This window comes from Drosophila hydei, unplaced genomic scaffold (assembly GCF_003285905.1).
Source record: "Drosophila hydei strain 15085-1641.00,03,60 unplaced genomic scaffold, DhydRS2 tig00000060-arrow-pilon, whole genome shotgun sequence".
In the NCBI taxonomy this organism is placed as follows: Eukaryota; Metazoa; Arthropoda; class Insecta; order Diptera; family Drosophilidae; genus Drosophila; species Drosophila hydei.
Window position 1 is genome coordinate 3,335,930 of NW_022045656.1, and position 18,580 is coordinate 3,354,509.

The following is an 18,580-nucleotide window of genomic DNA, read 5'->3' on the forward strand; positions in this document are numbered from 1 at the left end:
TAATGCCAAAGAGTAGATAATTGCAGCACAGCTGTCTGTATGTCCTTGCCTTTGCATAGAAACACTTTTACCTTACTTTCTGGTTAGGGTATTTATCAACACTTTCTAGTTGTGTCCAACTCGTGTCGACCATTTACATTTTCAATTACTTTGCGCTAGGACTTTGAAGTGACGAGCGTCAGACACGCACCTGTCCACCTGCTTCAACCGACGCCCCCTCCATTTCGCTTCTCCCATTCCCTCCACATTTTTAGACAGCTTTCTATAGTGCAGCCACGCCTTGTGTTGTGGGCCATCTCGTTAGCTGGTTTAGTGCCTTGGTCACAGTTTTGGGTCGTATTGTTGCCTCGCAAAAGATCAAAAGTGCGCCTAGACGAACAGACAATATAAAATTACACATACGCCGCGTTGGCCAGGTGGGCTAACTGGTTAGTTGAATCAACTAAGCAGCTACCCGCTCTCCCTCCGTCCTCCGTCCACTTGTTTGTTGTGGTTATATTAGAGCTCTTTGTGTGTGTCCTTTTATATTTTTAATTACAGACTTTGGCACAGTCCTTGTCACATGTGGAACAGAGAGACTTCGCTTATGCTTTTTGCTGTCTAGTTGAGTCCGCCCTGTTTTTCGCATCTTTCACTTTATTGCAATGGAAATTTGTCAGCAGTACCTTAAATATTTTTGCCATATGACTTAATTACTTTATTATTAGAGCTACATGTGCATGGGCGTGGGAGGAAGGGTGGCAAAGTGCCGTATAACTCGAGTTCTCTTCTCGTTAGTTTTATTGATTTTCCTCGGTGACATTTTTTGCAGTCGCTGCCGTCGTTTATTGTGCCGCACTCCTTGAACTATTTTTAAACGCCAGTTAATTGCGTTTAATGACGTCACAACTTCACATGACTTCCAAAGCCATTTAACTCTACAAAAAATATCGCTCTATTTAAGTACACAGCTCCATATTAACAATAATGATTATGGCAGCTGTTGGGCTAGAAAGGCTGCAGAGGCAGCTCGTTTTGTTGCATTTGCTCTGCCTCTTCAAAAGATAACCAATTCAAGCTAGAACTACATTAAAAATGTTGCTTTTTATACCATATAAAAGCTGAGTAAGTTTTTAGTAAGCTCATTGTCATAAAAATCATCTCAATACAAGGACAAGCACATTTTAGAAAACTCTCTTTGTAATCATCTGCAATACAAACATTCTAATTCCTAGCTCTTACACTTCAAGCTGCTTAAGAAGCAGCAATCAATCAATCAGCCAATCAACAAAATTTTTTTATATAATTAGATAACGTCACAAGTTTCCTAGATCAATGAAAAGTAGGTCAATTAATGTTATTATAATATATTTTATTAGGATACCCTACCCCTTATACACCTACATCACATCTGCAATCAATAAGTCTGTCTATCAAATACTTATTTTCTTATATTTTTTTTAATTTTACATGCTTAGACGATTCAGTTAATGAAATTTTCATGTTTCCAGACCTTATGATAAACGGCTTAGAGCAAAATTTAATTTATTTGTGATTTACACACAACTAATTATGAGATATGAAACAGCGAGAGTAATAAAGAGTAGGTGCTGCTGTCTCTTCTGGTTCTGTCTACTCTTCTGGATGGCCATTTTCGTTTCACTCTTTGAGATAATTTCGTTAACATAATCTCTATAGTTGAGCTAAAGTTTTGTGCGTGATTATAATGCTAGGAGCAGGCTAGTCGAGGTGGCAATAAAACCAGGCAGCTGTGTGACCGCTGCTCAGAGGAAAAAGAGAGTGGGACTCACACCTACACGCCCCGATTGTTGTTGAAAAAGTAATTAATTTGATTAAGTGACTGTTAGTAGAGGCGGGGGCATGGCTTGGAGTGTGGCCAGGTCAGACATATTTATGAGCAAATACACAGAGCAACAGATTGTGCGTTCTGCTCATGAAATGAGCTTTGCCGTTTTGCTGCTGTGACACGTTGCGTATACGCAATATGGCCATTAAATTTCGTTCTCTAATGTTTCGTTTATTTCATTTGGCTTGTAAGTGTAAAATTCTGTGACAACAAGCAACAAATTGTAATGGAATTTCAAATGCTCTGTGTGTATGCTGTTTGTTTTACCCCCTCTCTCTCTCTGTCTCTGTCTCTCCCTTTCTCTAAGTCTCTCACTCTCTCTTTTGCTTTCCGCTCTGTCTGTCTCTCCCTCCGTTAAAATGTGCACTTGACCATAGCTCAACCCGCTCGTTTGTCTGGCGAGTGCTGCCTTTGACAGTTGCATAAAATGAAACGATTTTTATTATTTGCATGTTTTACACACACACACACACACACACACACACCCACACACACATACACTAGCTTACCTAGACATTTTATATGAATTTCCGTCTGGAGTGGCATGAAATTTAAACAAATTGTGCAAACACTTTTTGATATGCCTCTCAATCCCTGTCTTTCCCCGTCTCCCTCCCTCTCCCGCTCTCTATCTATGTCTGCCTTTCTCACTCTTTGCCTCTTTATCTGTTTGGCTCTTTGCGCTTTTGGTTTGGAGCCAAAAATAAATAAAAACTAATTTGAATATTCAACTGCAGCCGTTGATAAGAAACTTTGAGCCTAAACAAATGCGACTGTAACTTACAACTAAGTCCGAACTGTCTATAGACAGCAAGACATCAACTCAGTCGGTCGTTATGAACTGCTAAATACTCTGATCATGGCCATAGAAATACAACTTGAAGCGGGTCAAAAAGCTGCTACTGGCCTTTCACATTTACAGCTGCATCTGTTAGGCATGTGTATCAGAGTATTTACTATTTGCAGCTCTTTGGGTATTAAGATTAAAGTTGATTTAAATTGCAGGATAACCGCATTCACTTCATGACTATATGATTAAAAATTGCATTGATCAGATTAAAATTCTATATACACATTCCATTGCTTAAAGCTGTATTTTATTTGAATTGAAGAACATTTTATGCATGGAAAACAGTTTTTCAGGCGCTGGACTTTTGATCTTTATTCGGCTAAAGCTTAAACTGATAAAGAATAAAAAAAGCTCTGGAAAAAGTCATTTTCACACACACATAGTTAGAGAGAAAGAGAAGGAAACTGCAGCTGGCAAAACATTTTGTAAATCTTTTGGCAAACGGCTCGAAAGCTTGAACTGAAATCGCTTTTTATGCCTGGCAGCCTATAAATATGCGACGTGAGCTGTTTGCAGAGCGAATACGCACACACACACACATAGAGAAGCACAACAACTACACACGCAAACACACATACACAGAGGAAGTTGAGCTCGAGGAGCTGCAAAAAGTGTTGCATACTTTTGCGCGTCCGTCGCGACGAATTGTCTGCTCGCAGCGAGATTAGAAAAATTAAGCCAAGCAGAGCAGCAAATAAAAAGAGAGAGATGAGAGATAGAGAGCGAAAAGGCGACAAGCAAATTATAGAAAGTTAACTGTAAAACCTGAGCAGCTCGCTCGCCAAGAAGTTGCTGCATTTCAAATAATATCCATTAAAATAGATTAAAAACTGAAATATTTATATATGGATATAAATGTATGTATATGCAAGTGTGTGTGTGTGTGTGTGTGTGTGTGTGCGTGTGTAAGTGTGGCGCGATGAATATGTATGGATAATGCCCCAAGGGGCACGCAGCGCCTGCCACCTGGCGAAGGTGAAAGTATTAAAAGTACTTGCCACTTGCCACTTGCCACGCTTTACGCTCAACATCCTCGTTGTCGCTGCGTTGTTATATGAAGCAGATTACATGGCATAATAATCACAACACACACACACACATATATACACACGCACACTCGCTCGATAGATAAATGTGGCAAAGCAGGGGCCAACTAGGGGTTAAGCACACGCGCAAATATTACATTTTATGCCACGCAGCAACGAATGAAGCAAACAAAACTAGTTGCCACTTGCTGTATATATATATATATATACAGACATATATATAACTATATAAGAGAAGTTAGAAAGGCGAATTGGCTACCCACTGTCCAGGTGAAGGCTGCCCCAACGGTGCTTTGGGTGCGTTTAAGCAACTTTTGGCAAGGCTCAAATCAGTTTTCATGCGATGGAAACTAATGGAATCGAGTGATAAAAAGAAATAGAGAAACAAAAAGTATAACTTTTATATATAATAATATTATATATCTGACAATGTATATATACATTTCAAGTCATCAGATAAATATTCACCTAACCAAAAACATTCTGAGCAGCTCTGAAGGTCTAGATAAATGTTTTTATATCTTTAGCCTAATCTCTTGGCTTTTGCCTGAGCCAAAAAATAGCCCGCAGATCATATTTCAAGCTTCATTACTTAATCTGGCTACTCCACTCTCGCTTCTCCAGTAGCTGCGCTCACTTTGCTGCTCTGTGGCCCCTCGGGCAGCGATTGCAACGCGATGGCAACACCTGCTAAATTGATTGAAACGCAGCGCAAGCTGATGAAAATATTACGAAACTTCTAATGAAAAGGAGGAGAAACAAGCAACAACGTTGCTATTCAGCTCGACTGCACAATACTCGTTCAAATGTTTAAAATTAGTTTCGTTTTTTGAGCATATATTTTGTAGGTCTATTTGGGGATTTCAGCTTTAAAAGTGATTCGCCACGCCTCCAGTTGGCAACAGTATATATTTCTGTGTCAGTATAGAAAGGGATACCAACAAGTAGCAGATACCTGTTCCGATTTGCCAAGCTTCCTTAGATATCTCTACTATATTTTAAGTTTTCAGTATCTAACCTCAAAGGATTTAGTACTTATAAATTTGCCATTATTCAACAAGTATATATAAAAATATATACGGAAGGACATTGCATGCAGCCAATATAGACTGTTTAGTTCGCCAGAAAGTATAAAAATGAAAAAGTTGAAGAGGAAGCAGCAAAGGTAACCAAACAAAACGGGAACAAGTTTTAGCAAATATTGCGTAGCGCCAAAAAAAAGTAAAAAAAAAAATAAAAGAGAAAAAACCCCATCATGTGACTTAGCGTTGCCTCTCCTAAACAACTGCTACAGCTACCGTTACCGTAACCGTAACCGTTAACGTTACTGTTACAGTTGCGGCCCCTACCACCGGAATGGGAATATAAAAGGTAAATAATGTGACCTTTGAGAGCATCAAATGCGTTGTGTAATGCTGGCCTAAAACAAAATGCGAAGCCGGCGGAGGTCCTTGCGGCTCATCGTTTGATAGGATGTGCCGAAGTGCGGGTCCCCTACTCAACCAGCAACCCCCAACCCACCGCGGCCTCCCTACACACACAAAAGCAACTAGCGTATGCCCCATGCCGTTTGGCTTGGCAGCCGCTTTGAATTATGAATGCAACATGGCGATGGCAACCCTGGCATAGATTTTATGGCAAGCCGGAGCGACTGCTGCTGCTGCTGCTGCTCCAGTTCGTAATTTGTTGTTAAACTTTGAGCCATAAATATTTCAGGTGATGCTCTAACAACAAATTAGTGCCAAAGTTTCGGATTATCCGCCTCCCCAATCAATTGTGAAGCATCGAGCTCCATTAAGGCTAAAGACAGATACCTTTGCATAACTTTGCAATAATCCGCGACTCAAATCGCTGCGCTGGACAGACAGCATGTAGGCAAATTTGTGGAGGGGCAGGGCCTGTTGCCACACTCAACGACATAACAAACGAATTATGTCACGAGTTTGTTAAACAATTCGAATGTTTTCCTGTATAGCTTCGGCCCTAGCAGGCAACCCGACAGCCCCCGACAAGCAGCCACCCAGCCAGTCAACAAGCCACCCGAAAGACAGTCGAGGCATTCCGATACCTCGTACATCAATTGGCTCGAACTGGGTATGCCAATGTTAGCTCGCTATTCATTTTTTTATATTTCAATCTTTCGGCTCGTTAGTAGTTATATTTTTCACAAAGTTTTTCACTAGCCGAAAACTTCTTTTTTCATATAAAATCCTGGAAATTTTCTAGGATATGTACCTAGTCATGGCATCTGATTGCTGTCGTACCCACTTCGTCTTCCTGCCTTGGCGCCGGCGCAAACGAATCTCGATTCGACTTCGCCTCTCGTCTCGTCTCAGCTTGGACTCAATTCATTTTGACTCGTTTTACAGGCTTTTGTACTCAATTCTTGAGTTGGACATTTCGTTGTTGTTGCTTTTCTTTCCTTTTTTTTTGGGTCTTTAGATCTGTTACGTTATATGGTTATAAATTATTTATTGCCCCCGATGATACAGCGCTGCAAAGCATTATAAAGGCAATTTTACTTTTACCATTTTCCTTTTGCCATTTTCCCATTTGCCATTGGCCATTTTGTTGTCTTCTGCTGAGGAAACTCTCGAGTCCTTTGCAGCTCGCAACTTCATTAAGTTGACTGCGGCGAGTGTCATAAAAATCTGGCACTCTTTTAAACACCCGCCAGCAGCGAGTCAGCCCCTGCCCACAAGCACCCCGCACGCCACACCACCCGCATAGCTGCACCCCTTCAAAAATATAATTTCCGCACATTTTCACGTTTCGCACATTTCCGTTGCATACTTTTGTGCGCCCGAACATTTTCATGTTGTTCTTATGCCCGAATAGTCTATATATGTATATAAAGTCCTGCATTATTTGTATTTTATACAAATTCTTTCTGCTAGTTGATGTTGTTGTTGTTTTTTGGTGTTTTGCTGGGGTTCCGTTTGTAGCTGGCATTTTAACGAGTTAATGCAGGACATGCAAATGTGAACATTCTGAATTCATTGAACTTTTACACGACGACCCAACGCCAAAGACAACAACAGCAGCACCAACAGCGACGCCAACGCCAACGCCAACGCCAACGCCAACGCCGACGTCGATGCCAACGTTGCCATCGTGTGGCTTCGTTAACAGCGACGCCAACTGCGCCGTCGAGCTCTTGGCAGCGCGGTTGGGCGAGGAAGAGAGCGTCAGGCGCTTAGCCAGTTAGAGCATATTGGATGAGCAGTGCCGAAGCTGCTATGCCCTACGCAAACATCATTTCTTTTATGATTCATTCCTGGTACGAACACTTAATCTTTCTAAGAATTATGTACATAAATACGGATTAGGGAGTTAAGAGGGCCACGGTCTACATATAAATGAAATCAATTGAATGACTTGCTATATGTTTCGTTATTTTATATTATGAATTTTGCTTGAGTATTCCTTACTTAAAGTCTGATAAGAACTGCCTAACTTATTTCAATATTTGTATTAAAAAAATTCTATTTATATTCATGATTCGTTCACAATTTTGTATTTCCATTTAAAATTCCAAATTATAAAGAAAGAACTAAATATTGTCAGCTTATGCCAAGACTTCTGCAAGTGTTAGACTCGTCAGACGCTGTCAAGTGACTGCGAGGATATTCATAAACAAGTGAAAAGTCGGCATATCAATGGAAAGACATAAAATATTCTTTTTTAAGCCAGTTATTTAAATGACATTTATTCATTCTGCTTTCTTTGCATATGATTTAAGATTTCTTTGGACATTATGCACTTGCACCCTTTTCTCTCTCCATCTCTCTCTCACTCACTCAGACTTTTGAAAAGCTCGTTAGGCAAATATTTACCAGCAAGATTTATTTTCATTTCATTTGTGTGTTATTTTTTATTGTCTCTATCTGTCTTTCTCACTCTCCTTCTCTTTCCCTCTGTCTATTGCCCATTCTTTCTCCCTCTCGCTCTCTATTTGCTGTGGTTGGCTTTGCCGCTCTTTGTTGTATTATTTATTGTACATTTTACATTTTACATTTTACACGCTGCGTGTTCATTTCTTGCACTCGAGTGTGTTTTTTTATTCATTCTGGCTTCTTCTTATTGTGAATCCTGCTACCCCTGTCGAAGTGCTCTGTTTTTCGGGGGTTGCCCGGGGCTATTCGTGGGCTCTTAATGAGTCCTATGCAAATATATCGTTAGCCCCAAGTGTGTATACGTGTTGACTTGAGCGTTTCATTCGACCATAAGATAAGACGCAGCCTTTTGCTCAAGTCAATGGAAAAGGGTGTTAAAAACACCCCCTCCCTTAGCTGGACTCTAATGTTCGCCAGCTTTAAAATTTGGGTTAGGGCTTGTCCAGAGGGTACAGGTCTTCAACTAAACCAAATTTCAATCTCAATCGTCAACAAGTTTTTGCCAATCTGCTTCGCTTGGCTCTCCACTTGCCCAACTATTTCTGTATGCATGCAGGGGATGCTGACCGAGAGCGGGGAGTGAGAGGCTAGAGGAAGCAAGGGGACCACTAGCTAGCAGAGCTTCGTAATGCATGAACAAAATTCATGGGAAAACTTGAGCTTGGACCAGAGACTCGAATCCTGTGCCTCGGACAGGCTAAAGCGCAAAACGGAAATTTCAACCGTGTCCTTTCGCAATGGCAAAGCCAAAAGCAACAACAACAGTAGCAACTACACCAACAACAACCACAACAGCAGCAACAACAATTTGAGCACCCAACGAGTTGTTCGCTCCTCGTTTTTTTTTTTTTGGGGCTCTTTTCTGATGAAAACTACTCAGCGACATGAAACTTAACTTAAAAAGTTTTGCACTTTCATTTTGTAAATGAAATGTTGTTGTTGCTGCTGCTGCTGCAGATGTTGTTGCTGTTGTTGTCGCTGTGCTATGAAATAACAGGAAAACAATTTGGAACGGATAATGAATATGGGTTAGGTAGGGCATGTGCCATGGCTGAATATAAGAATATCATTTGAGTGAAGAGCTGCTGTAATGAGACCCTCGAAAAAGAGCGAGACGGAGAGAGAGAGCGAGAGGGATGGGGGAAGGAGAGCGAAGGGGTGGCATAGTCAGTCCGAAAAATGAGGTCCTGCATAAAGTGCAGACAAAAGATGTTTGCACTGTTGGAAATATGCATTAAGATACTTGCGAATAAAGCCGCGTGAATAACATTAGACGATTTGTATACGGCTTGTGGTTGAGGTTGCCATCTTAGAAAAGTTAAGCTTAAGTGGATTGAATCACTGGCGAAAGGTAAACTGTGAATAGCTAGTGAATGCAGCTAAATTAATAGTGAATAAAAGTCAATAGCTAAATGAATACAATTAGAAGTCGATGAATGTGAATCTTATTGTCACTTTAAGTAATATTGGGATGAATAAGTGAATACACTCATGAGTGTATTCAAAGAATGTTTAAATATTTAATTATAATATACAAATTCCATAAATGAGAAATATAAGAAATAAATAAGAGTGAATGCACTCATGAGTGCACATGCTTATATACTCAATATTCATAAATACAAAGTTTGAGTGCACAAAATTAAATGAAGTCATAAGTAAACCAAAAATGACTCAAGTTTGTATTTTTCATGAATTAACTGAAACGAATACACTCATGAGTGTATAAATGAAGTGAATAAATGTTTACATTATTGGCTCTATTCCACTTGGAATAGCAATAGAATATAGTCTAATATGGACTTCGGTTGTACGCAAATCAATAAATAAATATACAAACTTCAAGTGAATACTTGAATACACCCATTACACATTAACTGAATCGTTGAAGTAGCTGTGCTTCGCTGTGAGTACGCAATCAGTAAGATTGTATATCAGTAATTACATATTTTATTCATATGCGAGTACGGCACAGGTATTCAAAGCGATTAACTTTAATTTGGCACGCCTGCAGGGCCAATTGCCAACGGAAATGAGAATCTGCATGGGAGCAACGGGGTTGACCGAACGAAGTTAATGAAAGGACAGGCTGACCAACTACTCTATCATCTTTTTGCTAGCCAGCAGCAAAAATAGAGCAACAGCAACAACTATTAATGTTTTTTTTTTACTGTTAGCACGTAATGAAAATGGCGCACATGGCTACAGCATTTGCTCAAGCGCTGGCGCAGGTCCGGCTGCCGCTGCTGCTGCTGCCCGACGGGACACGAGCAGCAAACTGAAGCCGAACGCCAGCTCGACTGACAATTTTATGAACAGATGTGTGGTAAAATTAATGGACAGAGATAAACTTAAACAGCCAAAGGGAGGGTTACACACCAGCGTGGCTTACACGCTGAGAGAGCTTGCGAGCTCAGCGCGAGAGTGAGAGCGAGAGCATGCGAGTCGCATACAGTGAGCGAGTGAGTGCATTTCTGAGTCGAATTTGAGTGCATTTCGCAGTCGCAGCAACCCCCAAAATGTTGAGTGGCTGGCAAACGTCTAGCGTGTCGTCAGCTCCTATGGCTTTTTCTATGTCAATTGAGTGAGTGGTTATGCTCGAAACTTTACACTTATCGTGAGCGCAGCGCAGTTAACGTCAGCGTCGCAGTTGCTGCCGCTGCGCTGCTGCTGGGATTTTTTTTTGTTCGTCAAAGCTGTTGACTTCGTTACGCTGTTAACTTAAATATGCATGGGAAATTTACATGCGTGTCAAAGGTATTAAGTAGCAATATATTGCTGGCTAAGTAGGAGGGGTTTATACATATATATATATATATATATATATATATATATATATATATATATATATATAAATATATATTTGATTTAGACTCACCTGGATGCCGTGCGAGCCGCCGCCCTGTTGGCTGATGTGTAACTGCTGCGTTTGCTTCATTTGTAGCGTAGTCGTTGTGGCCTGCTGCTGTTGTTGTTGCTGCTGCTGCTGCGTTGCATTGCCTGCATTACCTGCATTGGCATTGGACTGTGGTCCGCGTGGCGGCTGCTGCTGCTGCTGCTGTTGCTGCTGCTGCTGCGGCGCTTGATTGCCTTGAGGGCCGCCGCGAGGCGGGCAGTTGAGGAAGTTGGCGTTGGCGTTTTGATTGCTGAATGGCGAGTATTGTTGCTGTTGCTGCTGCAACTGTTGCTGCTGCTGCGGCGTTGGCACCTGTTGCTGCTGCTGCTGCTTGGCAAAGTTGCCCGCTCCGCCCATTGGTACACCCATTTTGGGACCATTGGGATGTTGTTGCTGCTGCTGCTGTGCATGATGTTGCTGCTGTTGCTGTTGCTGTTGCATTGCCTGCTGCTGTTGCAGCCGCTTGAGATCGAAATCGTTTTGTGAGGAATAGAAGAGTTCCTGTTTGATATCCAAAAAGTTCTGCTGCACATTGACACCGCCGCCCGGCGCCTTCTGATGGAACTGCGGCGGCAAGTGTTGCTGCTGCTGCGGCTGCTGCTGTTGCGGCTGCTGCTGTTGCTGCTGCCCAGGATTGGGACCCATTGAAAAGTCATTGGTAAAGCCGCCGCCATAGTCATTGTAGCGCATTTGGCCATGTTGCTGCTGCTGCGGCTGCTGCTGCTGTTGCTGCTGCTGTTGTTGCTGTTGCTGCTGCTGCATGTTGTGTGGTGGGCGTGGAAAGCCGGCCATGCCACCCATCGCGCTCTTGTGCTGATGCTGCTCGGCCATTTGCTTCAGCGTCTGCGCAGCCAATGAATGCTCGGACATGAGTCCGCCCGGTCCATTGTTGCCGCCAGCTGCGGGATTGTTGCTGCCGGCGCTGTTGTTGCCATTGGGAAAACCAACGCCTGGTCGCATCTTCAGCGACTGCGGGTCGAGACCTAGGCCGACACCAAAGCCGCCAAAGCCATGGCCCAAACCGGACTCGCTCTTCACATTCAAGCTGTTGATCAGATCCTGCGCGTTCGGCGGCTCCACTTTGATGCCGTCCTCCGTTTTGATATCGAGCAGCTGCTTCTCTTCAAAGCCGTCGAGGAAACTGGGATTGAAGTCCTGCAGATTGTTGATGAGATCCTTAAAGGTGTCATTGTTCTCAGAGTTGTCATCGCCCAGCAGATCGGGAAAGCCCGGAAATTGGCCATTCGCGCCATCCTTGTCCAACGAGCCCAAGTCAGGAAAATCGTGATCCGGCTCTCGTTTGCACTCGACCAAGTTGGCCAAGTTGCCCAGCGCGGATTTTTGCTGGGCGGACATCATGTTGGGCACCATACCGACGCCGCCGGGTCCTGTGGGCATGCCGGCGCCGCCGCCGCCAGGACCCCCGCCGCCACGCCCATTATTGCCAAGGCCACCCAGACCGCCGCCTTGTGGCTGCTGCTGCTGCTGATGATGCTGCTGCTGCTGCTGCTGTTGATGTTGCTGCTGTTGATGCTGTTGATGCTGCTGATGTTGCTGGTGTTGCTGTTGTTGCTGTTGCTGCTGCTGCTGCTGCTGATCGCCTCCCGGCTCGCTCTTGACAGAGGTGTTGGTCAGCGCCTTCACTGTGACATTCGTGCTAATCTGCTGCGGCTGCGAATTGGCCGCGGAGGTCGTGAACTCCAGTTGCTGAACGATTTCCACGGAGAATTTTGTTAGATTCTCTGAGCCGCCGCCGCCGACGCCGCTTGAGCTGCTGCTGTTGTTGTTGTTGTTGTTATTATTGTTGTTGCTGCTGCTATTATTGTTGTTATTATTGCTGCTGTTGTTATTGTTGTTGTTGTTGTTATTGGGAAACTTGTGCGGCGGTTCAAAGTTGTCGTTGCCATTGTCAACATCGTCCGCTGAACGTTTTAGGATTTTTTGTTGCTGCAGACGGGAAAGAACAGAGAAAAAGTGTTAAAAATAAATATAGTATTATATATATGAAATGTGTAAATAAATAAATATGATAATAAAGCGCGTGTTGCCCGGCTTTGCATGGCAGCATGTAGCTAGTCAATATGATTTTTGGCTCTTTTTCCGCAATTTACATAAAAGAGGCTAAGTCTTAGTGAATTTTAAAGTTTTCCGTCTTACTGTATACTTAAATGATAATAATGTAATAATATATCAATAATATGATAAGAATATGATAATAATATAATAATTTATCTTCCTTCTTGACTGCTGCTGAGAGCTCAAAAACCTTTAAGAAAATATTACAATCTTTTCCAATTTAAATTTTATTTTGATTTCCTTAAAATTACTGAAATTGTTTAAATCTTCTGAAGTGCTCATATCCCTAAGTTTGGAACCAAGAAAACATCAAAATTAAAAAAAAATATTTAATTCGTAATATGCACTTGAAATAGTGTGTTTATCACTAGACTTAGTACTACTATTTTCTAGACCACAGATGGAGGTTTATCATAAAATCTATTCACTATTCGCTATGGACCATGAAGTGCTTAAAGTAGATTTAAATTTAAAGAATTGTTAATTTTTTGTCAAAGGAATGGAACTGGAAATGACTACTATACAAATGTAAGTTTTATGGATTCTATAATTCGCTCAGTATGTTAAACATCAGTCAGTCAATCAGTCAATCAGCAAATTCAAGCTGATTTACATAAATTAAATAATGAGTATAAAATGCAATATATTATTATATAATATTTGAATGAAAATCATAGGTCAAAAGGCTTGTTAATCAGTCAATCAATCAGTAGAAGAAATCCTTTCCAATGAAACTATAAATATTATCATAGTCTTATTTATATATATATATATATAAAGTCATAATTAATTACTTAATTTACTATTTACTAAATTAAATTAATGAAATTGCTTACCCAAATATTCATAGATATAGTTTTTAGTTTTAATGCGCGATTAGGCAAAGATTATATGTATTTAAACACAGTTATACAGCAAGAATTGAGGTTAGGTTGAGTTTTAGTTTGGAAGTCTTTGTATTGAGAAATAACTGTTGGTCACTTATAGGAGGTGTTTAGCATACAGTTTAGACTTGGTAAAATTGACGCTGTCGTCCAGTAGTGCTGTAAAATGTCGACAGTGTTGCCAAGCGTCGACAATTGTGCATTTTGTTGCGTTTGCTGCGTGGGCGCATTTGGCTTTTGATTTTGTTTGTATTTTTTGAGTTTGTTTCGATTTTGATTTTGATTTGCTCAAATTGTTTTTATTCTGTTGTCTTTTGATTGCAATTCGATTAGGCAGCTGCAGCAGAAAGACGACAATTCGATTAAAACACTTCGCAACAGCGCAACGAGAATAGCAACAAAAGGCGAGCGCAAAATGCGCTGAGTTGACAAAAATAATCAAAAGAAATTCGCTGAAAGACGTGCACAAAAATTTATTGAAAAACATACAAAAGACAAAAGCGAACAGAATGAACACAAAATCGCAAGTGCGCAAAGACAACAGCAACAACAAATAGTAACAGCAACAGCCCCAGCAACAACAAAGAACAAATACAAAATACTGAAAAGACACTTCTAATCAGCAGCGACGTCGCCGCCGGCAGAGCCACACAACTGCAGCCAGAGTGTGAGAGCAGTAGAATCAGCAACCGACGAGTGCGCGAGGGAGAGCTCGCGTCGCGGTCGCAGCTTTTGTTTTGTTTTGCTGCTGCCTTTTCCCTGTGCTCAAGAATGAAAAGCAACAAAAACACAAATGAAAATAAAGAAAAAACAATCACATTTAAATCAAAATGTGTTTGCTTTTCTGTTTTTCTCGTGTAGCTTCGCGTTGGACACTCAACACGCATCCGATCGGCTCGGCTCGCTTCACTCGTTCGGCTTCAGCTCGGCTTGGCTCGGCTCGGCTCGGCTCAGCTTGGATCGAATCGGCAGACCGCGCGCGCGACTTTTGCTATTTATTTTGTTTTTAATTAATGCAAAATGTATACAAAATAGCAGCGCATAGGCGCAGCAGAGACCAAGGGTCGCGCAAGAGGTGTGTGCGGCGTGTTTCGGCTGGACAAAGCCAGTGGGTTTCTTTTTCTTCTTGTTCTGCTTGTTGTTGTTTCTTTGCGTACATACATAGCCACATAGATACATATATATGTGTACGAACATACGCTTCGTCAAAAGGCAGCGCAGCGGCAGAAGAAGAGCACACACACACACATGTACTATATACAAGTGTATATGCATTTGTATGTAATAGGGGAAGTTGCGAAATGGATTGAACGGTAAACTGACACGGGATTACGACGCAAGCACTGGGAGCAGTTATTTGAGTGAGCGTGGGTGCGTGTGTGTGTGTGATTACACCTTAAAGTGGGTACAGATTTTAGTGGGAGCTTTTAAATACGAAAGAGTATTAAATAATCGAATAAGAATGGGTGTGCTTGAGTGTATTCATATTTACACAAATGAATAAGTTTACTCATTTAAATGGGCCATAAAACGTTTGCTAATACTTAAATATTCAATCAACAATCATAGCTGCATACATTCCTGGCATATATGTATATGTATATTCACATGTTTAATCAATGTTATCGCTTCGACGAAATAACTTGCCTCAAATTGAGCAGACAATAGCAATTGAATACTCGATACTCTTCAAATTCATATTCATAATAAAATGATTCACATAAACTTTATGCGTATTTCTCTCTCCCTCGACATAGCCAAGCACTTTCCCTAATCCAAACAGTCGCAGCACTAGTTAATAACTTTACGACACACAAACACTCACACACACACCCACACACACAGTCACTCACACTCAATATGGCCGCCGGCTGGGCACTCGCAATCTTCTCGGTGTCCATCGTGGCCGTAAAAACCGAGTGAATCGAGTGAACCGATCCACGCGCCAAACACTTTTCCCCATTCGCTCGGCTCATTATGAATAAATGCCGTTTCATAAATTTGTTTTTCTTACTGGGGGGAAAATTCCTCCCATTCCCACTCCCTCTCTGCACACAGTGTCTTCTATACAATATATACCCATTAAAAAGTATATAATTCAGGTATATTAGAAGGTCTTCTATACAATTTATTGATATTGAGGTGTATTAATGGGGTATATGGGTTGTGTCTGCTAGATGTCTGCTAGCTAGATACTAGATTTTAAGTGTATATTTATATTTTAAGTGTATATTTATATTTTTAAGTGTATATATAGATTTTGTGTGTTTCAAATTCTTATTAACATTCTTTCCCATGCATTGACTTTCTGTCTAGTCTAATAATTCATATTTAATATTCTTCGTTAATGCTAATTATTTAACTCATTGCTGTGAAAGAAATATTTTGTATAGGGTATCTGTCCGATGAGCACGGGCCACCTGTTCGCTCTGAGTCTCAGCTTTCTCATCTCCTGTGCAGTTAGCTTTGCGGGCATCTCTCAATGGAAACGTGACACAAAGAATGCAAAACTCTTGAGAGCAAGATGGCAGAGCTGGAGAGGGAGAGGGAGAGAGGGAGCATAGCTTGCCATAATATTAAACTTGTGTTACACACACACACACTCACGCACTCGCACACACACACGCACACATACAGTCAGAGTGAGCGACAGGTCCAATGTGAAGGCCCGTTTAGAGCGTTAAAGCCACTCGCACAATTTACAAACTTAAAAGTAATTTAGTTTTTTACGACTCCGTTGCGGTAATAAAAATGTTTTGCTCGCTCGCTCGTTCATTGGTTTACCCTCTCCCTCTCCCTCCCTCTCTCTCTCTCTCTCTGGCTATATCTTACACACTTTCGCAGCTCACCTACAAGCCGATTCGTTTCACACTGCTGCCGTCTTCCATTTTATGCCGCTTCCCTCGACCTCTTCTGGCTGTCTTCTATACAGCGCTGCATTTACATTTATCGATACGTCTTTGTCATTTTCTTCTTCTTCATGTTGACCCCCTGGAAACCCTTTTTCAATGCTCGCAAAGCCAAAAGTTATTCGCAACTTGACTAAAAAGCTGTAACTTAGGTAAGATTCAAGAAAGTAATTTATTTGCGAATAGCAACGTTCATATATCTTGCTGATAAGATAATAAAGACGAAAACGATTTTTTGTTAAGATTGATTAACGCACAGATTTAGTTTCTATATCTGCTCAAATCTTTCCATTACTCAACATAAATTGAGTTATTTATGCTGATTGACTGACTGAAGTTCAGTCGAATTTAATTTAACTCTACCTAGTTTTTCTCTCAGTGCAAATTATGAAGACTTTTCTGAGAAGAAAGTCTACAACAATATGTAAGGCAGTTCTCTGTTAGTCTCTCTCTCTCTCACACTCTCTTCCATTTCATCTTGCTATCAGGGAAGACTAAAATAATGTTGTACACGCTTGAAGCGCATTGAAATAAAGCGCAAAATATGATGCCGCGAACCTTGACACATTAAAATAAGCAACAGACACAGCGACAGCGACGCAGGCAGCGACGTCGACAGCGACGCCAAGAGCGCTGACAGCGACTGTGAGTAAAACGGCAAAAGTTGACGTCGACAGTCAGTAAATTTGCGTGTAAAAATAAAAATGTGAAAAAGCTTTGCGGCTGTTGTTGTTGCTGCTATTGCTGTTGTTGTTTTGTCTGAATTTCATTTTCATGTTTCAATGCGGCGCGCTGCAAAAATAAAATAAATAAATGCTGTGCACAACGCGGCGTATGATTAATGCGAATTAGCAGCAAGCGGGCGAGCGAGCGAGCGAGAAAGAGGAAAAGCTGTAAGCGTACTGTTAACCAGCAGCTGGGTGGCCAACGGAAGTGGTCGAAAAATTCGTGGAAAGCCTTTGCCAGATAGCCACTAGCCTACACCTTCCAGACCCCCCTCCCTTCACTCGCCCACGCCGCTGCGCCGCCTCGCTTCGAACAGCTTTTGTGTGCGTGAATCGTATTGAAGTGCGTTGCCTTTTTCTCGAGCTGCCGCCTGTATGTGCTGATAGGCTTCTGCAACTCTATAAAGTAAAAGGTACGCAAGTGCGAGGGGCATGCTAATAGTGGTAATGTGATGGTGTGGAGCACACATTAAATTTATATATGAATAAATATATCTTGAGCATATGAGCAGAGTGCGATATATAAATTCTATTAAGCTTTCAAAACTGGTTTAGATATTGTGTAAAATATTTCAAAATTAAAGAATAAAACTTTGAAATTACTTAAAAAAAAGTTTTAAAGATCAATAAAGTACTCAATCCATAATGAAATCAATCAAGCAATTAGTACTCAATCAATCATGAAATAAGTCATCAAAATATTCAATCAATCAATGTGCTAGTCTGTCAATTAATGAATCAATCAATGTGCTAGTCTACCAATCAGTCATTCAATCAACGTACCAGACTATCAATCAATCAATCAGTCAATCATACAATTAGTCAGTCGTTCCTCAATCGTTCAACCATCTACTCAATCACATGTCACTCAAACAATCAGGCAGTCAATCACTATCAGTCAGTCACTCAATCAGCTAATCCTAATCAACCTTAATCCCAAATATACAATTTTTATTATGCCTTGTATTAAAGAGAAAACTAAGTTTATCCTAATGATAAATAGTTAAAATTTTCATGGAAAGTTTTGCGACTTCCACATATATATTATGCAATTTGCATTTCCCGCTTGCAGGCTGACAAGAGTTTTTATTTTTTTTTTTAATGTGGATGCATTTTCATTAATAATTTCAACTCGATATTGAGCGCAGAGCTACAATTTTTATGAATTCTTTTTTTTATTTACAGCCATATTTTATGGTCGCTCATTAATAATGCAGCGCTTCCTCTCCCTGGTCGCTAGTTTAATTAATTATTTATGAAAAACTGCATTAATAAGTGTATATAAATTCGTTGTTAACTCCTCTATTTCGCTCTTGGTTTATTCTCCAATTAATTTTTAAGCAATTTGAACCTGGAGCGCAACCGTGGCGTATGCGTAATAATTTAGCCTTGCTGTTGCGAACGCCCCTCGACCCATTTGTATGCAGTACGAGTGGTGGGACGATGGGAGGC

At 41.1% G+C, this 18,580-nt stretch overlaps 1 protein-coding gene across 6 annotated transcripts in view; it reads right to left on the minus strand.

Annotated features, from left to right (window-relative positions):
- The window catches only part of LOC111594995 (neurogenic protein mastermind), a 92,126-nt gene that overhangs the window by 13,190 nt on the left and 60,356 nt on the right, over positions 1-18,580 (minus strand). For all 6 annotated transcript variants that reach the window (XM_023308523.2, XM_030226056.1, XM_030226055.1 and 3 more), the window contains one exon: positions 10,517-12,481. In XM_023308523.2, the coding sequence (XP_023164291.2) occupies positions 10,517-12,481 (1,965 nt within the window). The remainder of the gene's footprint in view (positions 1-10,516; positions 12,482-18,580) is intronic.